The following is a 24,481-nucleotide window of genomic DNA, read 5'->3' on the forward strand; positions in this document are numbered from 1 at the left end:
GTTACACTGGAGATAAATTTTGTCCTTTTAATTTATTATTTACTTAAGGTGAGCCAGTGCAGTATTAACAGTACCTTAGACAAGAAGAGTTAATGAAGGGTTAACTTTCAATACTCTAAGAAAGTGTTACGAAACAGGAACTAAAGTATTGCCTCTGGACAGGTTGCTGTATAAATGGTTAATAAACAGAAGAACTCGGAAGGTAAGAGCTGCACAAAAAGTTTTCTGGGTAATGGACTGAAGTAGTTTCCTTATGTGAGGAGGTGTTGAGTTACAGCAGGACGAATGAGAGCTGGGTGGAGAGAAAAAAAACATCTGATCTGCAACCTTTTCCTTCTCGTAGGGCAACGTGTATAATAGTTAAACAAGAAAAGCAATGGGAATATAACGTGGAACTTGTACTTGTTGTTTCTTCAGTGACCTAACGCCTGTGTTTACCGTCGATGAAATGAAATGCTGCTGGATTAATCATGAAAAGCTGAGGAGACGCAGATGCCCCGCTGTAAAATGCCACGCAGGCAACGACTGACAGGCAGCAGGATCTGAGGTTTCCCCTGGATCACTAGTCAGACGTGTTCCAGGGAGCGGGGACTGCTGGCTCACTAAGGTAAGAGGCCCAGGGGGGGCAAGCACAATAAAGAAGACAAACAAACTTTTAAAGATGAACAAGATCCGGAAGCTTTTCCGAGGTAGTGGGAGAGCTCTCGCGTTTATATTTGTTGCCTCTGTCATTTGGTTGATCTTTGACATGGCAGCGCTCAAGCTTTCATTCAGTGAGATCAACACCAAGGTTCTGAAAGATGAGATGATCAGGAGGGAAAGGGAAAGATTCAAAGTTTGGCGAAACCTAGAAAAGACCCCTGAAAGCTCCAGAAGGGAACCAAAACCTCCCCCGAAAGGCTTTGAAAGGGGGAGATTTAGTAAAGAGAAATATAGAAATATAGAAGAGAAAGTGGTAGAGGCTGAAAATGAAATTGACAAACAGAATGAAGAGAGAACAGCAAAACCAACGGAAAAGAGAAGCATGGCCTATAAGAAAATGATTGTGCCACTTGGGACATTCTCAGTGAAACTGCTGAGCCCCTATCCCTCTGTTCCCATGGAAAAGAAAGAGAGAAAAAAGCATGTTAGGACTGTAAACTCCACTGACCTGCTGAGAACAAAGCAAACTGTTCCCAAAAGGCTTCAGCAGACCCCATTAGCTGCAGCAACAGGGAGATCAGTTGTCAAATTAACACACAGCACAGCTACTGTAAGAAACAAAGTTGCACAGAAAGAGAACCAACCTGTAACTAAGGCATCAAAGGGCATTGAGGGAAATTTAAAAATTGGGATTACAGAGAAAATCCCTTTGAATGGATTAAAACAGGAATTGCAAACGGAGGCAAACCCCAAGGAACCTCAGAACAAACCCCCAGTACCAGATTTGCCAATTCCTAGGCAAATCATCTCTGTAAAGCAAAACAGGATTGGGGTGAAAGCAATAGATGGCACCAAACACAAAACAAACAGGAGTTTGGATGTACCTGTCAGCAAGCTGGCTGCTGCAAACAGCGCCGAGAAAAAGGGATTGTCCACAAAGCCAACAGGACTGGGAAAGCTGCCAAAGGAAGATGAAACAAAAGCTGCTCATGAAAAGAAACTAACTTTCTCTGAAAATCAGTTTGTCATTATTAGTAAAGAAGGGATAAAAATCAGCATCCCAGCAACCCAGAATCTAGTAGCTGATTCTAATGGAAATTTTACAATGAGATTGAACATGAGAAAAGAACAGCAATTTATTAGCAACAAAAGTGAGGATGCCCCTAACATGAACTCTGTAACCAAGACTGCTGAGCTTAATGGTCTAACTAAGAAAGCAATTTTGACGGAAGGTCCAGAGCTAACAAAAGTTCACGTCAGGTTAGATGATAAGGAGCAATTAAGGAAAAGAAATCGAAGCAGCTATACGGTCCACTTTACAAGGGACACTGGAATGCACAAAGTCTTAACAATTGATGTAACACTTTCCCCAAGAGATCCCAAAGCTCCCGGTCAGTTTGGGCATCCTGCTGCAGTCCCTGATGATAAGCAAGAAGAGGCAAAAAGTAGATGGAAGGAAGGAAACTTCAATGTCTATCTGAGTGATCTGATCCCTGTAGACCGAGCCATTGATGACACAAGGCCTGCCGGGTAAGATCTGTTTCCCCCTGCATAAATTATCTCAGAAAAGTTTGAATTATGTATTGATCAAAAGGATTTGATCATGATATGCGTTCTGGAATGCTTTTAACCTGTACATAAATGGCCCATAACTTCAAATAGTCAAGTGCTCTTTCAAAACTGCATTGCACTGTCATTAGCCCCATGAAAAGTATCAATGAAATATCTCTATATTTTCAGCTAATGGACTAATCACAGAGTAGATAAAATTTTCAGAGGCATCTAAGGGAGTTAGGAGATTCTATCCTATTTTAAAAGAGACTTAGGCACAAAGAAACATACATCCTATTGACTTTCAGTGTGTTTAAGTCACTTTTAAAAATAGGACTTAAGCTCCTAAGTCACTTGAGCACATTGGAAAATTTTACCCAGTTTATCTGGTGTAATATCCAACATTTAAGGGCATCATAAGCAAAATGAAATACTTTTGGCATATGGATGTTTGGTTCCCAAGTGAATTCTGTCACATAATTGGTCTAAGCACAGGGCTGGTAACTGGTCGCTCATGAGGGCTCATCCTTGCTCTGATATTGCCTCCCTGTCTGATTTTTTTTATTTTCCTCAGTTTCCCAACATATATGATGGAGGTAATATTTTATGCTCAGCTATTACAAGCGCCTTGTAAGGATTAGTTAGCTGATATTTCTACCATGCTTTGAAGATGAAAACTAATATGTAAGTGCTAGCTAGTATGATTATTAAATAGCATTGTGCATACTGTACTTGACATATTGTTTGAGATATCCACTAGGTAATGCACCCTTGCCTAAGATTAATCTAAACGACCACTGAGTGGCACTCTTAGTTTCGTGAAGGACCCCTTGGAGCTCACTTTCTTGGTTGTAGCCCGGGGCAGTTCTGAAAGACAGAAGTTTGTGCATTTCAGGTTTAAATGCCTGCACAGTGTGAAAATGTAGATTTTTGTTTTTAAAATTGTTGGCGGTGAAACCGAACATTTCCTTGAAATTTGCAGATGCTCCTGTAAATTTAATTTTTGTGCTCCAGATGCAAAAGTCCATGGTCCAAATACAGATGTGGTGTGTAAGATATTCATATGCTGGTCAGTAGGTGTGACAGAGTCTAACTGAGTATAAGGGAGCCTGACTTAGTGAATTGTAATATACACATAGAGGACCTGGAAGAAGGTGCAAATTAAAGTTGGGGACTTAATTTAATCTGCTGTATACTTTTTTACATCTCCCTATTAGCTGCTTTTCTCACTGCAACCTTCTCGCCTAGTCTCTTGGTTATTGTACATTACATTTCATACTCCTGGGGGAATTCTGTGCCACTGCGCAAGTGGAGAATTACATAATGTCTTTTGCAGCTTTTCCCCCCCGAGGAATAATTGAGTCTGAGGTGAGGTGAAGGGAAGGTGCAATTATACCTTTTGCCCACCAGGGGCTGATGTGGCACCAGAAGAGAGGGCTGCTGGCTCAGGCTGGAGCAGCCAGCTGTGGAGAGGGAGGAGGCAAAGGCTGCTTTCATCACAATTCCCTGCCCACAGGGCTGCTGGAGGGGTCACACATACTGGGGTTCAGAAGGGCTAGCAGGGGGACAGACTGGGGCAGGGGCACAGGAGCTAGTGGGGTAGCAACATTGAGCCTGGGGATGAATGGGTGTGGGGATACAGGGCCACATGGGGACAGGGGCAGCTATGCTTGGCTGAGTGAGGGTGCAGGGACACATAAAGACAGAGGGAAGTTGGGTACAGGGCCACATGGGGACATGTGCTTATATGCATGGCTGAAAAGGGGGTGCAGGGATACACGGGGACAGGGCAGATGTGCCTGACTAGGAGAGGCTAGTGGTCAGCCAGGGTCTACATAGGGGAGGCTCCCCAACTCCCTAACAATCCCCCCCCCCCAAAAAAACTGTTCTATACTTCTCTGTCCCCCTTCCAAGAACCCTCCAGGTTCACTCCCAGGTTCCTTCCCTCTCCCTCAGCTTCTCCATTACCCCTGACTCCCCCAAGCCTTTGAACTGCTTCTGAGGGGTGCAGGAAACACATTTCTGTATTGTAGTTTTAAATGAATTATTACTCAAAATCCTGTATTAATATGCCTAGTAAGGAATCTATTTGTCAAAAAACATTTCCTGAATCTTTTTTGTTGTCTGTATTGTTACAGACATACTTGCTGAAAGGTATTCTGAAATAAATTACCAAAATAATTGAAACTGGCATGATTATATTGTGTTATTTTGACAAATAAAATATGCAGAATTTTAAAATATTGTGCACAGAATTTTTAACTTTTTGGTGTAAAATTTTAGGCGCAGAATTCCCCCAGAAGTAAAACTGCATTACATTTAGACTCCCTGAGCTCTAGCCTGCTGCAACTTCATGTGCTCTCTGATTTCAGTGGCAGTTGCATGCATTTATAGCAGGATTCACTACCCCTCCCGAGTGTTACTTACAGCACTTTACACATCAGTTCTGAAGTTGGCTCCATGATCAAAGGTGAATTACTACAATGTGTAACGTACCTTTGAAGTGATGAGACATTGGGAAAAACTATGATTGTTCTCCACTATGTATTCCACAGCAAGGCAGAGAAACTACAAGTGATATGAGGCAAACAAAGAGCAAAGCGGCAACACTCATGTTTCATAGAACAAAGTTTTGTCTTGAAATAGTAAAGTGTCACCTGAAGGAAACAAAAGACCCACAGAGACCAAAGGATATTCTCCTTCCAGTATTATCAGAGCATGTAACCGGTATACTATAGAACTGTAAGATACTTAGGTGACGAGTCAGAGCTCCCGGTAAGGCTAGAAAATGGGCATCTACCTTGTTATCACAGAAAACACCATAGCTAAACATGGGAGTGTTGTAGGCAACATAGCACCTAGGCAAACTGCCCATCTGATATTACAGAGTAGTACGCTATCTGAAAAGATAAAAAAAACATACTTGGCTACATGGAAAGTTGGCTGGAATATTTTCACTGTGCTGGTAGCTTTTTCATTGGGCAAAGATTTCTTCTTTGTTTAACTCATGGAGTATGCAGTTCCCAAGTTAAAATTTCCCATCAACAGACCCTGTATTCTGCAAAGCTTTCTAACTAGTGGTGTCTGATGTTGGGATAATAATTTGGGTGGAAAAAGAAGATGCAACCAAGCGCAAAAGTGTGTACCAACTGGGATAGGCCAGTTGCTAATTAAAAATCCATAACCACTTAAGTGGATGCCTTTTTTCGATCCACATCAGCCAGAGCCAATCCAAATTCTTTGCTCACTGTCCATTGGCAAGGAAGCAATACTGCATATCCAGTTTTCAAACAGCTCGCAGTGCAATTAATGTATTAGAGAATCTGTTTGATAAAATCGCCATTTTTTCTCTCACATCTCCTAATCTTTCCCATGTACACCTCAGCTCCCCTTTTAAGCCGTGCCTCAGTACTAAGCTAGTGAACTGAACCCCAGTAACCAGGCAGGCTTTAGGAACTTGTTCCATAAGTATCTTATGCCTTTCTAGCCCTTAACACAAAAATAAAAACTCACTGAGGACCAAATCCACCCAGGTGCAGAAGTACAGGACCAGCACAGGAATGGGAAAGATCCTAAGAATCTATGCAAAGAGAGATCTGAAATACACACAGTGGGATGGCCAGTGGATTTGCAAATGAAGTCCTGGACAAAACCCATTTGTGGGATTTGGCTAGCAGACAATGGATGCTACTGCACACAGGGTCATGGAAGGACTGCAAAATGGGTCTCCATCTTCTCTGAACCTGGTGGGCATGATTCCAATCCCCTTCCCCTAACTACCATTGTAGTTCCTCTGTGCACAGCTATTTACCTGGGCTTTGCTCATTAACCTGGATTTGATCCTGAGCATGCCCGACCCATAACAACCTCGCTAGGTAGAAGAGCATTATTTCCTACATGCCACTCTGCATCTTGGCAACCAGGTATCCGTGCTAGCAAAGTCATGCATCTCAGCCACCATTCTAGCAGCAAAAGAAGATATTTTAGGGCACCAACAGTCTTTAATCATCTGGAGGTGTCACTAGACACTCTTTTGTCAATGCAGATTGCGTGCTTTGACTCCATTGTACTCTCAAACTCATGAATCAAGAGAACTGAGGTAACATTTTCAGAAGTGCCCAAGTGACTTAGGCTGCTAGAGCCTACTGACTTTGAATGTGTCTTAGGCCAGGTCTACACTACCGTGGTAGTTCGACGGCTGGCAATCGAAGTTCCGGGTTCGATTTATCGCGTCTGGTCTGGACGCGATAAATCGAACCAGGAAGTGCTCGCCGTCGACTGCGGTACTCCAGCTCAACGGGAGGAGTACCGCGGAGTCGACGGGGGAGCCTGCCTGCCGCGTCTGAACCGCGTCTGAACCGCGGTAAGTTCGAACTAAGGTATGTCGACTTCAGCTACGTTATTCACGTAGCTGAAGTTGCGTACCTTAGTTCGAATTGGGGGGTAAGTGTAGACCAGGCCTTAGGCTTCTAACTCACTTAGACACTTTAGAAAATTTTACCCCAAGCTAGGAAGCAGACGCAGGTCACCCTCATGGAAATGCAGAGACTTATCACTAGGGTGTCAGACCTTGGAGCCATGTTGATTAAAACTGTCATTTAAGGTGGGTTGTTCAGAAGTGTTCACAGTTGGCTTCTCTCTGTTGCTATCTAAGTCAATGGTGAGCTGACTTCAAGGAAAGCAGAGTCAGTTCAACGCTGAGCACTTTTGAAAGTCCCACCTTTAATCAACATCGTTTGGCTCCTTTCATTTAGTTGTCATGTTATATACACATTAATTTCAAAATTTCCCTCAGCTAGTGTATCAATAGAAGGAAGAATGGACCCACCGGTCCCTGTGCAGGGAACGTATCCCTTTTCCTTCAGGCAAGAAAAGAGACACTGATGCCATTCCTTAATTTAAGGTTGCTTCTAAGGGTTGCTTTAAGTCTTTAGGGGCTGTTGCATCATCTACGGATTCATCTTTGCTAGAGGAATCCCCCACTACTTTCAAGATGCTTTGTGCTCCCTAAGAGGCTAGAAGAAAGCCCAGAGATCTGGACTAGTGATCATAAAATTAAGTAGTTAAATATGGATTTAATATGCTTTTTTATATGTTACTCTCCTATTACCACGACTTGCAGTCCATTGAGTCTTGCTTGTGTCTTCATTGTAGGGCTACTTTTTCACCCCTTAAATCCCACTTTATAGTGAAAGCTGTCACTCTCAGCATCTACCTTCTGCCTCTGCTGAGGTCACCAACAAAATCATCCATGTCACAAAGTTTTTTAAGAGCAGGGAAGGATTGCAAATTCTCTCCTCTCTCCCTGTGATAAATGCCTCTCCTGTGGTACATTCAGTAAGTGTTTTCCAGTGACTTTGAGAGTCCTGAACTCACTTCCAATCCAAAATCTCCTGCACTGCAGCAAGCTGTGTCATTGCTATGGGCCAACGTGTTGATGGTTTCCAACTAAAATATATCAAATATGAATATTCCCTTCTGGCTGATCCAGTGATGATTGGTGTCCTAAGATGAACCCCCTGTAAGTCGATTACAAAATAATTCTCATGCTATAAAAGGGGAAGGAAAGATATACTTAAAGGAATGCTAGAGAGGCTGATCTGGATTTTTCATATAGCCAGTGCTAGAAAAGAAATCAAAACTGCACTTGCAATTAGCGAGTTACTTCTTTTTTATGGTCCACACTTCACTTTCTTTCTGAGATATGCAGATATGAGAGCTGTATCTGAGCCAATAAAAGTATAATTTGATGGCTTATATTTCCAAATATAAGAAAAAATATGACTTTTCAAAATTATTCTGGCATGTAGTGCTCTGGTGCCTGCTTGTTTTTAAAGGGAAAGTATAAAAACAAATGGTGCTTTATTGTTTTATGTTCACCAAGAAGAGCATTATTCCTGTAGTATTCTCAATTAGCAGGTGGGTTGGTTGCTCTTCCTACATGTAAGAGGCCTATCCTGGAAGAAAAGAGATCAAACCTTTGTCAGGCTACATTTTATCAATAATAGAGAGCAAGCAAGCCCCAATAATGCTAAGGTATTCTAGGTGGAAAATAATATAAATTCTGGGAAGAAGAGTTTGTCAGTAAGATGCTCTGTACTCCTCAAGATCCACTTGAAGATACCAGCGCTTAGGGAGTGAATGTCCCCTTAAGGCACATATCAAAGCAGTAGTTGAATTGCAAATAGAAGATGAGAAAAGCTGCTCATCGACCTTTTGTTCAAGCACTGAAGACCCAGACTTGACCCAGCCATCACATTTTGACTGTCATGGAATAAGATGACAAATTCATAGAAATTGGAGAAATTTTATCACTCCCTCAAATCTGCTGATTTTCATCTTTCCCTGTTTGCTAGGCGAGTAGGCTACATTCAGACCCTCTGGATGGAGTCTGTTGATGAGCATTCAGCATTCACAGGCTGAGCCGGCCGGGAGGGCGGGGGGAGGGGGAATGAAGTTCATGTGAAAAGGAAAGGCCTACATATTTTGACAAAAGACAGCAAATGCTTGATGGTTTTAGATTCTGAGATTGTTTGAGAAATGGAACTTCAAAGATAGTTTTGTGTGTGTTGTGTGTGTACAGATTTAATTACAATATACCTCACGTCAATGCAATGTCATCCCACCCCCTTTGCGCCCTCAAGATTAATCCATTTTGGTCCCCTCAATACAGTTACATTGGGTAAGTTTTCTTCTGCAGTTTTGTGTATTGTTTCTGTACTATGAATAGTCCTTTTTGGAAGTGATTATTTCCCTGTACCATTACATGTACCGTTGGATTTTTTTTTCCTATACAGCTGATTTACATGCCATTTGGAATGTCAAGGAATTCAGACGCTCTGTGAATCCTCAGCATTTCTCTCAGTCTTTCTCTTCCAGTTCAGTACAGCATTGTGCAAGTGCCAAGAAACTGATGTGCTGGAGAAATAGCAAGGCCACTGTGCCCACCCTGCTTGTTCTGACCAGGCAGCACTTTCTTAAACAGAAAAATGGTGATACCAGTTCAGGCTGTAGACTGCATTTCTTTAGGAGCAACTGGGGACTGTGCTCAGGGGAGAGACACAGCAAGAGAGAAATGAAGGCATGCCAGCAATAAGGCAGCTTGAGCTATAAGACAAGACATGCCAGAAACAGGGCAGCATGAGCTATACAATACCATGAGCAACAGAGGAAACATTAGGAACAAACACTGTAATAATGAGTACATTATTCTTGTTCTTAGGCCCTGATCCTGCAAAACCTGTAAGCACATATGAAACTTTGCTCACACGAGAAGTCAATTGCAATCAATAGGAACACTCCCATGAACAAAACTATGTATCTGCTTATTTGGGGGATCAGGGCCTTAAAGGATGTTTGTTCGTGAAAATGAGATAATTGAACAGTGGCTACTTTGCAGTAGATGCAGCAGTAGATGTGAGGTGTTAAAACAGGTGTGGCACTCTGTAGGTGGGTAAGAAGTAGGGCTGTATGTGTGTGTGCTCGCATGTGAGTGAGAGAGAGAGGATATCCTTGGCCTCTCTGCTGAGACTGCCCCCACTACAAGTAATGATATATACATTATAAAAATCATCTAATGCACCTGAACGCTCATCTTTGTATCACTGGAATTTCCTTATTGGTGTTGTATCTTTATTATTCAGAATACTTCTACCCTCCCCCCCCCTTATAAATCTCCAAGCTAAACACAAAATAAGCAGCCTTTCAAAGTTTTACAGAAATTTACAGAAAATTAAATCCTCTGGCCTCGTGTACATTGAAAACATCACCTGCTGGATGCTGTTCATTTGTATTGTTGACATTTTAGGTGTTCAGAACAACTGGTTCACAATGACCTTCCAACTACCACGATTATCATATGTTTTGTGGATGAAGTGTGGTCCACTCTTCTACGCTCCGTTCACAGTGTCCTCAATCGATCTCCTCCTCACCTGATTAAAGAGATTATTCTGGTGGATGACTTCAGCACAAAAGGTAGGTGAAGCTTCCTTTAAATTCAGGAAATGAATGTGTCCCAGGGCTAAACAGCAATTTGCTTCTCTGTACTTACATTCGGTATAGGAGAAGAAATAATTTTCTTCATTAATTTCAATTTGACCCCATGTTTTAATCATGAAGTTATGCCACCTTATGCTGTAATCACAGTTTGAATCGATTCCCTCAGCCAGGATGAGGCCAATGTAGTGTTTGGATAGGAGACTTCCAAAAACACTTCCAAAGAAAGTAGTGTGGTTTATGACGAATCAGGAGATGGCATGCTTCCTTCTGAATCAATATGAAGCCAATGCCCCATTGTGTTGTGAATACTCTGATGCTTGAGGCTCCAGCTTTCATATGAGGTGTAAAATAGGTGCCCCGACCCAAGATACTAAAACACTTTCATGACAGTTGGAGTGATAATCACAGAGTCCTGGCCAAATTCAATTACATTTGGCCTACTTCAGTGGCTGTGGAATCTCACCTAGATAAAAGAACTGTTCTTCATCTCTTAAGCGATTGTGTAGTCTGAAAGCATCTAAATGGTCACTGTTATGTACAGTCAAGTTACATTCACAGTCATAGTAAACTGCAATGCCACTGAGTCTCTGCTTTTTAATTAGGGTGACCAGATGTCCCGATTTTATAGGGACAGTCCTGATTTTGGGGTCTTTTTCTTATATAGGCTCCTATTACCTCCCACCCCCGTCCTGATTTTTCACACTTGCTGTCTGGTCATCCTATTTTTAATACTTTGGTTCTCAATACTCCACAACAGAGTTCAGCCTTGAATAATTTAACAATGGGATAATTCTTAGATTTTTAGCTCCTCATGGCAAGCCCTGTACCAAATCAAGATCATGACCCAATTGTGCTAGGTGCTGTAGCACGAAGACAGGATCCCTGTCCCAAAGAGTTTACAATCTAAAAAGAGAACTGACATAAGGAGGATGAGAGGAAAACGATTTAATTCAGTATATAAATGTTAGACATTTGCATTTTTTTAGGCAAATAGATGTGTACTCTATTTTCTAGCAAACTTTCCTTCACTTTTGCACTTTCCTTTGTATGGACTAACCAGCCAGTGGCATAATGAAAATACTGGGCATCTTGCAATAGAAATGTCATGGGTGATGGTAAAGTAATGAGAGAACTGTGTTTTATGTGGTATTGTATTTCTAGGAGTGGCAGAAAAAGCAGAACTTCTAGTGTATCCACAAAGTTTAAAAAACGCAGGCCAAGATTTTCACTTGGCTTTTGAAATGTAAACAATTGTTTCCTTTGGAAAAGCAAAAAAGAACATGTAAAATTCAGGAGCCAGATCCTAAGGCTCTTTCTCAGGCAAACTTATATAAACAGGAATTGCCACAGTGAATTAGTTCAGTGGTCAATTTAGTGCAATACCTATCTGTGGCAGTGGCCAGCTATAGATGCTTCAGAGGCAGGTGTCAAACTCCACTGCAGAAACTTTCACTGAAGCTCTCGCTCAGATTTCACTCTGTCTTTACTGAGGCAAAGATCTGTCCCAATATATTTAACCCACATACGCTTGGGATTGCTGCTAACTCATACAGCTTTCTTTCTCACATTTTATTCTGAGAATTTTATATAATAAAACCCACTCCTACAACAAAGTCAAACAAATATAAAGTGCCACATGAGAAATAATGACCTGCAATGCTGCATTCCTCACTCAATTTAAGACCAGATAGATTGTTTAACTGTAGCAGTTAATATTAGCTGTTGGAATTCAACAGAAAATTTGCAAAGCACAGCAAAACACAGTCACCCTACGAAAACCAACTTGAGAGCCAGTTTTTAATGGGAATTATGGTGTTTTAAAGGAGAAAATTCTGATTTTATAAGTTCTAAAGGAAATGTTAAGTATAAACTTCAATGAGGAATGCCAGAGGTTGGCAGGGGACCAATGTCACACAGGCTGGGATTTTCAAACTGTGCAGCAATAACCTAATTCTGCTGTCATTGACATTAATGAGAGTTTTACCATTCACCTGCATAGGAGCAGAGTTTGGCTAATGCTGAACGCTTTCAAAAATCCCATCCATAGCATACATATTTTTGCCCTGTCCCTTCTGATTGGCTGTGTTCCAAACACATGATTCATACAAAGAGGTTTCCAAATAGTTTGGGGAGGGAAGAAACAGTGCTGTTAAAGGGCCTAAGCCAAGTGAAAAAAACTAGTGTGTTTCATAGATGGTTTAAAACTTAGTGAGAAGGAACTTTTTTCACTGCTTTGTTATGGCTTTAAAAAGACAAGCCAATCATTTGTAAGAATTTGCTAATTTCTCTCCTGTTTAGAATACCTCAAGGATAGCTTGGACAAATATATGTCACAGTTTCCAAAGGTTCGGCTCCTTCACCTCAAAGAAAGACATGGTTTAATACGAGCCAGACTAGCAGGGGCAGAGATTGCTAAAGGTAAGAGGAAAGTTATTCTTATTTGCCATTTTGGGCTTGTCTGAATAGGAGATTTATATTACAAAAATGTAACCGTTTATTACTGTGCTGTATATCATAGCATCTTGAACTAATATTAGAGAGAGCTGAATATTATTTGGCAAGTTTTGTCATTGTTTGGCAAAGAATTTAGCAAGTATTTGACCAGCTTGCTATGTTGTACTACTCAGCCCATCACATATTTGGAAAATAAAGGCAAAATTTGCAGGATACATTTATTGAACTTTTTTTCTACCAGCTCTAAGTAGCCGGGTGATTTGAAATTAGGCAGTAACAAGATAAAGGATTTGAGTAGGATTTGTTAAGTAAAACAACAATTTTACTGAGCAGCCAAAAAGCTGGCTCCTTTGAGCTATAGTACGTTACCGTGAGGCTCTGTATTTTAGAAATGCTAACATCCTCTGTCTTTCCCTCACCTCACTTCTTGATGCTCACAGACCCATATCATTTTGTCATTAAAATGTCTGTATTGTCCTGCACCAATGATGTCATATACTGAATTTTCTACTAACAACCAGTTTTGTCTTGTATCTCTTAAGCTTGCCTTCATTGTTTTGTTGGCTGGGAACTTGTTTGGGTGGTAAGCAGAAAGAGGTGTATGTTTTTCTGAGGCTGTTTGAAGGGAATGTGTATTTGGGGTCATGGGTCCTACCTTTTCTTCCACTTTGCCCAGGAAGCATTTTCCCCCTTATATTGTGCATTGAGTTAGGGAAGAGTGTCCCTTTCCAGACTTACATTCTAGTTTTGCCTTCTCTACTAGGAGGTGCACTTTTGAGTCCAAGATTCTGTCCAAGTGCTCATACCCACTCTGGAGGAAGCATGGAGGCAGTTGGAACCCACAGGAGAAATTATACCTCACTTAGCAAGAATTCCTCCTAGAGGCTTCTGGGAAGCACTCACTAAAGCAGCAGGGGCAGTTTGCTCCACATTCTGCATCTGACCAGCTCTGTCTGCCAGTTAAGATATCGAGCATGCTCCACCCACCTCTTTGTCTCTTACCACTCATCTCAGGCCTGGTCTACACTAGGACTTTAATTCGGATTTAGCTGCCTTAATCCGAATTAACCCTTCACCCGTCCACACTACAGAGCCAGTTAATTCGAATTAAAGGGCCCTTTAAATCGATTTCTGTACTCCACCTCGACGAACGGAGTAGAGCCTAAATCGATTTTGTTAATTCGAATTAGGGTTAGTGTGGACGCACACCACCGAATTACTGTGTTTAAGTTAATGGGGTAGTGTGGCCGCACACCACCGAATTAATGTGGTTTAAAACCGAATTAAGGTGCTTAGTGTGGCCGCGCACAATCGAATTTATACAACCTGTTTCCCAAATTCGAATTATCTAAATTCGGATTAATCCTGTAGTGTAGACATACCCTCAGATGATTAGCATCTACAAGGGTTTTAGGAGAGAGTAGGGAGAAGGGAGAGTCCTTCCCTGGGATTCTGGCTACCACCCTGGCTCACATTCCCCTCCTGTCTATGCATGTGTGCAAAGGTGGCCAGAATGTGGCATTTTGTGAGCAGGCAACACTCTTTGCAAAACAGTTGTCTGGAAATCATAACTGAGATCAAAATGTGTTCAGAATGAGGGCCATACTTGGTCTCTTCCTAGGTGGGTTCATGGGAGTAGAGTATTTTTGTTAGGGGCAGTAGTTGCTGGACATGGACTTTACTGAACATATTTCATTCTCAGAAATGAAATAATCCCCTCTTGGTTCTGCCCTCTAGGTGATGTATTGACATTCTTAGATTCTCATGTGGAATGTAATGTAGGATGGTTGGAACCACTTCTGGAAAGAGTCCGTTTAAACAGAAAGAAAGTAGCATGCCCAGTTATTGAAGTAATCAGTGACAAGGACATGAGGTAATTTCATTCTATGCCATATTGTACTTCCAGATCATAATACAAGCAACTTTCACAAAAAAAACACTTACAAATTAAAAGTTTCAAAAATATTAATTATGGGAAGGCAAACTACTTAACCTGCTAATTACTTTTCACAAATTATTTCACTAAAAGAAGAAAAAAATGTACATGAACAAATATTAAAATACATACAACTACCTCAGTTACCACAATTTGCATTTACTGTTTGGTAGGTCATGAATGTTTAGTGCTCAAAGAAGATACATGAAGAAATCTTTGGGATTTTTGCTTTAATTATATAGACAAGTTCATTTTCACTTATTCCTTTTGATTATGAGTCTGCTTAAAAACTTGATATTATAGCTTTCTTTTTCTGTGTTTAGTTACATGACAGTGGATAACTTTCAGCGTGGGATTTTTACCTGGCCAATGAATTTTGGATGGAGGCAGATTCCTCCAGAGGTCATTGAGAAAGATAAAATCAAGGAAACAGATATAATAAGGTAAGAGTATAAAATTAAGCATTTTGTGAGCAGAAATGCTCCTTCATCAGAGCTTCAAACTAGTCTTTTTTGAGCCAAAAGTTCCCCTTTTACATAAATGGGCACAGAAAGGCCAACATCCAGAAAAATCTGTGCAATTAAGTTGTGTAGGAAGTCGTGCCACCTGATGTGTGCCAACCTGAGTCACAGAGAGCACAACAGGCATTGCTCAAAATCCCATGAGCTGTAAATATTCTGCTGGATGCTGCATGGCCTCAAGGGCTTCAGCATAACAGGCAAGGGATTCCAGTCCTGGCATAGCCAGAGATAAAGGTCATGTACTAGAACAATCACACTGCAGCAGCAAATGGTCCCTTTATGTCAGAAGCCACACAAGCTTTTGCAATTAGGTGCACTTAAAATCAAAAGAACTGGGCTGACTTTGCACTTATCAGCCATAAATCATGTTGGGTTTGTTGTCAGCACTTGAAGTTAGGGGGTGGGATTCCTCAGCCAGCAAAGTCCACTTTGTGCCACTCGCTTTTTCCTTTGGTGTAGGAGGAGGGAGGTGATGAATCAGGGTTGCAGCAGAGTGGGCTGAGAGGTGATGAGGGGCATGATAGAATGGACCTCCACTCTACCCAATCCCCCACTAGCGTAAGGACACAGAGGGACCTCACACCAGCAAATAGACTAGATCAGCTCCCAGCAGCTCTGACTTGTACCAGGGCTGGACAGTGCAGGATCAGAGAGCCATAACTGGTTCCTACATCTCATTCCCCTTGACTGTGTTCAGAACTAAATGGGTGATGTGGAGAATCCAGCCCAGACTGTTTTAGGAGATACCATACGGAGTAAGTGGTCTTTGTCTCTGATTCCTTCCATCTTCCTAGTGACTGTATAGGAGAGACAATGTTGTTTCCATAGGATGAGAATCATCTGTATGGTGGCCTTTCTGGTTTATATCCATTCTTTTTGTATTACCTTGCTACTTATCTCATGACTCTACTTTGCACCACTGATTAAAGCATTTGGCTTCTAGTCTCTAACAGGAAAAAAAAAACCTCTAGAAATTTAATCTAAAATTTGAGCCCAAGATGATATTTCAGTTCCTCTGGCACCAACCTGGACAGACAGACAAACAGACAGACAAAACTGATATCAGAAAATTACCTTAGTGGTTCATTAAAATTTTCAGCTTCTGTTCAGCCACTTTGCCAAAGCGTACTGTACTTTCTTCTAACCAAGGCTTTGCCCCGTGTTTACTTTCCATCACATGCTTTTTTAAACATTAGTATCCATTTTGTTAGTGTGCTTGCCTGTCTACAGCGAGGTAACACATATGGTGCTCTCACTGTCACTTGGTTAACTTCAGATTTTAAACAGTGTGGTTTTGCTTATTTTCATATCCAATGGGTCTCTCCATTTCTTCAAACTGATCTGTTTGCTCTCTCTGTTCATTAACTATCTAGTGTCTGCTTAGTTTCCATTTCTATATGTGCAAATTAACATAGGGTGTTACACTTAGCACCTGTCACAGGGAGTCCATGATTTCCAGGCTATTCCTGTGTAGGGGTGCTGTTGCAGGTGCATTTTTATTGTCCCACAGAATAACAATGTAAGGTCTGTGGTTCATTCCTAGGTGTCCCGTAATGGCAGGTGGATTATTTTCTATTGATAAGAAGTATTTTTTTGAACTTGGAACGTATGATCCTGGCCTGGATGTTTGGGGAGGTGAAAATATGGAGCTTTCGTTCAAGGTATGCTGCTTTCCTAAATAGTAATAATGTTACTGAATGTTTCTTTCAGTCAATTTGAATTCTTGTAAATTCTATTTAAATGCTATTATCTCTGAATTTCATTGAGGCCCCAATTCATATTCTTCAGTGCTTTGCTGAATCAGGGCCTCTACTAGCAGTTAAGGATGAACTTTGAACCCTCCTGATTTAAACAGTAACTCTTGCATTCACGTATGTTGCAAAAAGGAATGGCTTTGAAACCCGAGGCTCTCCTCCCCTTTCTAAAGATTGTTGTGGAAATTACTTCCTTTTTGGCCTGGAACATGGGCCACAAGCTATGCTCGTCATTTATTTATGATTTTTTGCTAATACAAGCCAGGTGTAGAATTATTGTTCAACTCAGCAATGCTCGGAGGATTGTTTATCAGTATTTTCAAGTTAGTCTGCGTGAATAACACATTTGACTTGATTTTTAACAAGATCTCTCCCTGACATCCATTTTTGTGGCTACAGTTTTTTCCCTGAAAATAATTCCATCTATAACTCACGGGTGAGTGTATTAAAGATCCCCCTGTGTACTGACCCGCAAAGGAAAGGAGTTGTTAGCGCCAGTCATGATAAAGGCTTGGCTCTTCAGCTCAAGCTGTAGCAGTTCACGATTTTATCTCGGGAAGTCTCTGGTTCAATTCCTGGTCTATCAGCCTAAGAGGCATTTTTCATATACCACCAATTAATTGCTCATGCAAACACTGTCATTAAGGCATCTAAGTATTTGAATTGCAGAGATACTCAGGTATTATGCATAGACAAAGGCCCAAGAAACCTTCATTTTCATCCCAGAACAGGGACCAGATACACCAACTACACAGTCTCTGCTAGGCAAACCTCTCTAAATGGGTCAGGAAGAAGCAGGGCTTTGGCTGTGTGCCTCCTCCACACCAGCCTAGAAGTTGGTGAGATAGGCATATGCTGCTCCTCCCTTATGTGGCCTAGGGAGCTCTGAAGGGATTGTACCTGATTGAGAGGATTCCCCCTAGGGTAATACTGCTCCACAGTGCACCCAACACAGACCATTTCCCATTGGGCTCTCTTCATTTGAGCCTACACATAAGTGCAAGTTACACCCACAAAATTGTGCCTACAAAAATTGAGGCCACTTTTCAAAATCAGATCTATTGTATACCAGAAGGTACCATTGACCAACATTTTTATCAAATCAAACTCTGTTTGCCAGGTCTGGATGTGTGGAGGAGAAATTGAGATCATCCCATGCTCCAGAGTTGGACATATTTTCAGGAATGACAACCCGTACTCCTTCCCTAAAGACCGGATAAAAACAGTGGAGCGGAATTTGGCACGTGTTGCCGAGGTCTGGTTAGATGAGTACAAAGAATTGTTCTATGGACATGGTTACCACTTAATCCAGAAAAACCTGGATGTTGGAGACTTGACTCAACAAATAGAACTGCGGAAGAAGCTTAAGTGCAAAAACTTCAAGTGGTATCTGGCGAACATCTACCCAGACCTGGAAGCTCCTCTTGTTAAAGCCAGTGGGCTGGTATGTGAACTTTACAAGGGCAAATTGCACTACAAATGCATGTTTACATTTCTGTGTTAACGAGTCACTCTTCATTTAAAAACTTACTTTCTATGGTTGGGCTGTGACACACAAGCTCAATGACTCCTAGAGGTGCAGAGGGCCTCATACTGTCTCCCTCAGCCATGGTGAATTTCACCTTTACTGCAGATCATGGTTTAGGACAAAATGGTTTCATTATGTTGTAGTAATTTTCTTTGCTCTATGACAGGTGACAAATCTGAAGATATAGCCTATTGGTTGGTATTTCTGTGTTTCTCTTCGCATTTTCTATTGGGTGACATTTCTGATAATGAAGAGTCCATGTTTTTTGCACTTCCCTCTTCCCCCCCCCCCCCCCAAAAGACAAAATTTTACATTAACAAGCCTCTTCAGTGATAACTGACATGATAAATTACCCCATAGTAGTCAAGATAATAGTGAAACATCTGAGCAATTTACCTCATTTCCGGAGTTTATATTTCAGAAAACTTGTGGCTACAGACAGAGATATGGTGGATGCAGAGATATATTATCTATAATCTCCAGGATTTTTAGGGGTTCAATAATTTATTCATGGAATCGATATAGTACATGAACAATAATTATTGTTTTGTACTGAGAGCCTGACACCACTAGAGTGCACTAGAAATCTATTTTTCTCTTCTACAATAAAAACAGCCTCATTTCTATTTTCAAACAAAAAAGTAGAAGTATCCTCCCAAACAGTCATATCTAGGGTGACCACATGTCCTGATTTTATAGGGACAGTCCCAATTTTTGGGTCTTTTTCGTCTATAGTTTTCTATTGCCCCCCCACCCCCGTCCCGATTTTTCACATTTGTTGTCTGGTCACCCTAGTCATATCACATATCAAAGTGCAGCTAAAACCCAGTCTCCGGTACTTATACAAATGCAACAAAGGTATAGTGGACAGAATACTTTTTCAGAAATATTTTGTGTTCAGTCCTGCTTTCCCTACCCACCCCAAATTCCCATTGATTTTAATGGAAGTTGTGGTTGTGTAAGGAATGTAGCAGGATCAGGTTGTGTGTATTCTCTGAATTTACTTCCCTTTAACTTCCTCTGATGTTATATTCACACCATTCTGTGAACTTCAATGTCAGGTGAGTCTCATTTTCACAATGTGCTAATTATTCACATATTCAGCATCTCTTTATGTGTGTGTGTGTGAACAAAATGTAGATTCTGATCTTGGTCCATATTTCTTCACCAAAGTTCAGGGCTGTTGGAAACATTTCTAAAAATACAAAAGCATAAAATAGTCCCTCCTGAGGCATCATGGACATGCTACTTCATTTATAATTTCAGCATAAATTTAAATTAAAAAATCTGAATGTTAAGAACAAGTGACAGTGATCCCAGGTCACAAAAGTAAGGCGCTTTGTTACCATATGTAGTTCTGTCAGCTTCTGGAAGTCGTTCTAGTTTTAGAGTTCTAGTTTAGCAAGAGTAGCACTCCTGAAAGTAATCGGTCAGATCCTCAGCTGTGCTTGTGTTGTCCTGCTGAGGGCAGGAGCATAAGTAGTGTTACACCTGTTGGCACAGATGCTGGCTGTGGGGCAGTTCAGCCCCCCAGTACTGCTTCGATTTACCTCCTAGGTTATTCCAGCAGCCAGGAGCAGACATGGCCATACTCTGCCACACCTCAAACATGCCTCCCAGGCCAAGGGCAGTGCCAGGGGTGGTAAAGAGCTGCTCTGCTGGCTATAAACTCCCAGATATTTCTCTACCTCAGGGAATCCCCAGGGAGTCAGTGAAGCTGAGTTAAGGTTGCTTTACTTTAGTTGCGATGTGGACCGTATTTTCCAGTAGAGTTGATCAAATAGCACAACACAAATAAATACTGATTACTGAAATAATCATTCAGAAGCTACCAGTAGGATGAATAATATTAATCAAAGCTACTTGGAAAATATTTTATTAACCGCAGATTTACTCTCAGAAATCAGGATTAGTTCATAAAAGGTTCAGTAATCTAAAAAGGGAGGAAAGCGGCTACATTTTTTAATAATAGCTCAACCAGCTATAATTTTCAAATATTGCCATGATTATCTTAAAATACAATAAATATACCTCAGTTAGAATAATAGAATATCAGGGTTGAAAGGGACCTCAGGAGGTCATCTAGTCCAACCCCCTGCTCAAAGCAGGACCTAATCCCCAACTAAATCATCCCAGCCAGGGCTTTGTCAAGCCTGACCTTAAAAACCTCTAAGGAAGGAGATTCCACCACCTCCCTAGGCAACCCATTCCAGTGCTTCACCACCCTCCTAGTGAAAAGGTTTTTCCTAATATCCAACCTAAACCTCCCCCACTGCAATTTGAGGCCATTACTCCTTGTTCTATCATCTGGTACCACTGAGAACAGTCTAGATCCATCCTCTTTGGAACCCCCTTTCAGGTAGTTGAAAGCAGCTATCAAATCCCCCTCATTCTTCTCTTCTGCAGACTAAATAATCCCAGTTCCCTCAGGCTCTCTTCATAAGTCATGTGCTCCAGCCCCCTAATCATTTTTGTTGCCCTCCATTGGACTCTTTCCAATTTTTCCACATCCTTCTTATAGTGTGGGGCCCAAAACTGGACACAGTACTCCAGATGAGGCCTCACCAATGCCGAATAGAGGGGAATGACCACATCCCTCAATCTGCTGGCAATGCTCCTACTTATATAGCCCAAAATGCTGTTAGCCTTCTTGGCAAGAAGGGCACACTGTTGACTCATATCCAGCTTCTCATCCACCGTAACCCCTAGGTCCTTTTCTGCAGAACTGCTGCCTAGCCACTTGGTCCCTAGTCTGTAGCAATGCTTGGGATTCTTCCTTCCTAAGTGCAGGACTCTGCACTTGTCCTTGTTGAACCTCATCCGACTTCTTTTGGCCCAATCCTCTAATTTGTCTAGGTCCCTCTGTATCCTCTCTCTACCCTCCAGCGTATCTACCACTCCTCCCAGTTTAGTGTCATCTCAAACTTGCTGAGAGTGCAGTCCACACCATCCTCCAGATCGTTAATGAAGATATTGAACAAAACCAGCCCCAGGACCGACCGTTGGGGCACTCCGCTTGATAATGGCTGCCAACTAGACATGGAGCCATTGATCACTACCCATTGAGCCTGACGATCTAGCCAACTCCTCATCTGTTATAAATCAATATTGTTCCATTGACTTCCTTGTGTGTGAACTGAGGGCAATTGGTACCTGGCAGAATTCAGCCCAGTATAAGCAGCATTCTGATATGAACTTCAGAATGCATAAATGCCCTTAGAATGCATTTGTCTGGTCATTCAAACAGCAGTACAAGAAAGCTTAGTGCAAGCCATAAATTCTCCAGATGGTCATGCTAACAAGGTATCATGATGATGACTCCCTGATGTAATGGCAATTGTAGGGAAAATAGAGCAAAAGAGGCAGAATGAAGAGATACAAGACACCTGAGAGACCTGAGGCCACCTGAATCGCAACAAAAACAAAGGAACATCTGGAAAGAGAAAATATTTAGACACTTTTAAAAAAAAATTCTCATTCGCATCTGCACTTTCTAACTAGCTATTTCCTGCCAGACATTGTTCTGTCACTCATTCTTTTTTCCCACCAATATGATGCAAACATTTAAAAAGATAATCATAAACCTTTTGGCTAAGTTACAATTGAAATTCCTTCTTTCCAAAGTGTAGTATGTACACAACTGCTGCTGGCTCTTGTATTACCATAAGTACCAATACTACCCTTTCACTGACTGGATCAAGGGCAGCCAACCCTATCTGCGAGGGCTGAAGAGTTATCTTAGCGACATGACACAGATCACATTATATATAATAAAATTAAATAGATATAAAAATCCACAAACAGTTTTCCCCTTGGGGAAGGAGAACGAAAGAAAAGGATACATGACAGATACTAGTGATGTAATTTAATCCCCTGCGGGGAGATGCTCAGATGCAGCAGTGAAGGGTGCAGTATAATAGCCTCAATAGAATAGAAATGTATCCCACCACTTGTGTCCTGAATCCATCACCAGTCAGAGGTCTGATGACAGCAGGTAGGCTTTGCCAGCTATTATGGTTTTGGGTTTTGTTTTTTTGACCTTCTCGTTAACAAAGTGTAGCTGCATGACTAGCTCCGAGCACCTTTTAACTCTGAATTAGCTTTGGTTGGCCAAGATAACTGGAGATATCTGATCTCTGATTTGATTGGCCAGGCAATCAAATTGTCTGCATAAGGTCAATTTCAGAGGATTTTTCTCCTAACCTGCTGCTCATTTGGGTTGGTTAGACTGTGCTGCAGGAATGTGAGGGGATTTATAAATCGCTTTTCAATAACCGTTACAGCATATGAAGCAGCAATAGGAAAGCTAGCTGTGCCTAATGAAAAACTTACTCTTGCTGCCTCCTGTGTTCCAGAAAAAGGCTAATGTAAAGCATCTCTTGGCAGACAAAAGAGTTCAAGCAGATATTATGGGCACCACTGACACCAGCAGAGAATATGTTCTGTTATCTTTAGTTTGCCTAGATTACACTATGTTTCTCTTATAGAGAGCATCCAGTAAAAGAGATAATGCTAACCAATTACTTCAGGAATAACTCCGTGTGTAGACAAGCCCTAGAAGATTCTTGAATAGCTATTCCTGGCTAAATCCATGCGTGGATGCTCTTATTCTCTTATGCTCTTGTCCACACATGGAGTTAATCAGTAATAGTTAATCTGCTTTCAATTCACCCCCATCTTATTCCAGATTAATTTTCATGTAGAGACAAACTCTTATGCTAACCAGAACTCCTTGTTGTTTTTATGCTAATTAGAATGTAATACTCTTATATATTAATATATTGGGTGACCTTGGGCAAGTCACTTCCCCACTCTGTGCCTCACTTACCCCAACTGTAAAATGGGAAGAATGATACTGACCGCTTTGAGATCTGCTAATGAAAAGCACTATATAAGAACTAGGTATTATTATAATTGTTCTGTTTGCGGTGTTCTGTCTCTTGCGTTTTTGTGCCTCACTTTGATGTTATTCCCTTTTCTGAATTTCCATTTTTAATTTTGTTCCCAGATTGTTAACATAGCTATGGCTAGATGCATTACTGTGGAAAACTCCACTCTGGCCTTTGAGACTTGTAACATTAGCAACAAGGTAAGATGTATTTGGGATTGCTGGTTTGTATATTGGATGTCAAATATTGTCAGTTTTATTGCTTATGCTAAAGAATCTCCCTACCCACCACCTCACTGACTTGAAGTCCATCTTGGAAGTTCATGTAATCCTTACTGCCAGGCACATTGCTAAAAGATGCCATCTTGTAAAACAAGAAATGAGTACTGGGCTGTGTTTGTAGAGGCAATAGCTAAGCAATGGAGCCTGCACCATTTCATGAAAGCTCCAAGACCCTCCAAACCAAATAGAAGTCTGAAATACAACTCAAATGCAAAATTCCATACATGCCTATAGTGGAGAGAAAACTTTAAATACAATAGGCCCACTAGTGTACTCTACCACAGTAACAAAGCCAGCATAGAAGGGAGGGTACATGGAAGTTTCTGCAGAAACGGGGCTACTTTCCTCTGTTGTCTTTTATAGGAAGTGCCTCCTGATGGGTAATACCCTACTGATTACTAGCCAATATAGACATCAGGGCACTGCTAGGATTGATCAAGAGTAACTGTCCTAAAGGGGGCAGGGTTGGCCTTTTGTCACTGAGCGCTGTTCTGCCATCGTGGGAGGCCAGTCCTGAAGCTCCACCATTGCAATCTGGTGTTGGTAGTAGTAGACAAATCCCCTTTTCAGAATTTGTTCTGGTGCTGTCTCCAACTCTTCATTTCTACAGTCCAGTTTATAAAAGATCCTCTCATGGATCCTCTCCTCTCCCACCCTCATAACTACCCTGTACTCCGTTCTGCTCTGTGGGCCACCAGGAAATGCTTTGTTGACCATAGTTTGAGAATCCCTGTAATAGTACATTGTTAATGCAAACATTAGAAAACTTTGAGTTATTGGGCTATGTTCTGATCTCAGCTACAGCAGTTTGAGTGACTGATTGTTTTCTAATCAAAGTCGGAAGTAGTCTGGTTACTGAGGTCACCGAGAGCACTATCAGGCCTTAGACCAGAACTTTACTCTGTGAATTTACTCCAGATTCACACT

General features: G+C 41.4%; 1 protein-coding gene across 2 annotated transcripts in view; it reads left to right on the top strand.

Moving 5' to 3' along the window:
• The first annotated feature begins 312 nt into the window (after positions 1–312).
• The window catches only part of GALNT5 (polypeptide N-acetylgalactosaminyltransferase 5), a 32,784-nt gene continuing 8,615 nt past the window's right edge, over positions 313–24,481 (top strand). Inside the window, exons 1-8 of one of the 2 annotated variants that reach the window (XM_024218998.2) lie at positions 313–2,172; positions 10,001–10,167; positions 12,490–12,609; positions 14,383–14,518; positions 14,905–15,024; positions 16,646–16,763; positions 17,977–18,300; positions 23,393–23,473. In XM_024218998.2, the coding sequence (XP_024074766.1) occupies positions 662–2,172; positions 10,001–10,167; positions 12,490–12,609; positions 14,383–14,518; positions 14,905–15,024; positions 16,646–16,763; positions 17,977–18,300; positions 23,393–23,473 (2,577 nt within the window). In that variant the 5' untranslated portion in view covers positions 313–661. The remainder of the gene's footprint in view (positions 2,173–10,000; positions 10,168–12,489; positions 12,610–14,382; positions 14,519–14,904; positions 15,025–16,645; positions 16,764–17,976; positions 18,301–23,392; positions 23,474–24,481) is intronic. The other variant, XM_024219007.2, reaches the window with a different exon arrangement.

This window comes from Terrapene carolina, unplaced genomic scaffold, assembly GCF_002925995.2.
Source record: "Terrapene carolina triunguis isolate 2854851 unplaced genomic scaffold, T_m_triunguis-2.0 Scaffold62, whole genome shotgun sequence".
Lineage (NCBI taxonomy): Eukaryota > Metazoa > Chordata > Testudines > Emydidae > Terrapene > Terrapene triunguis.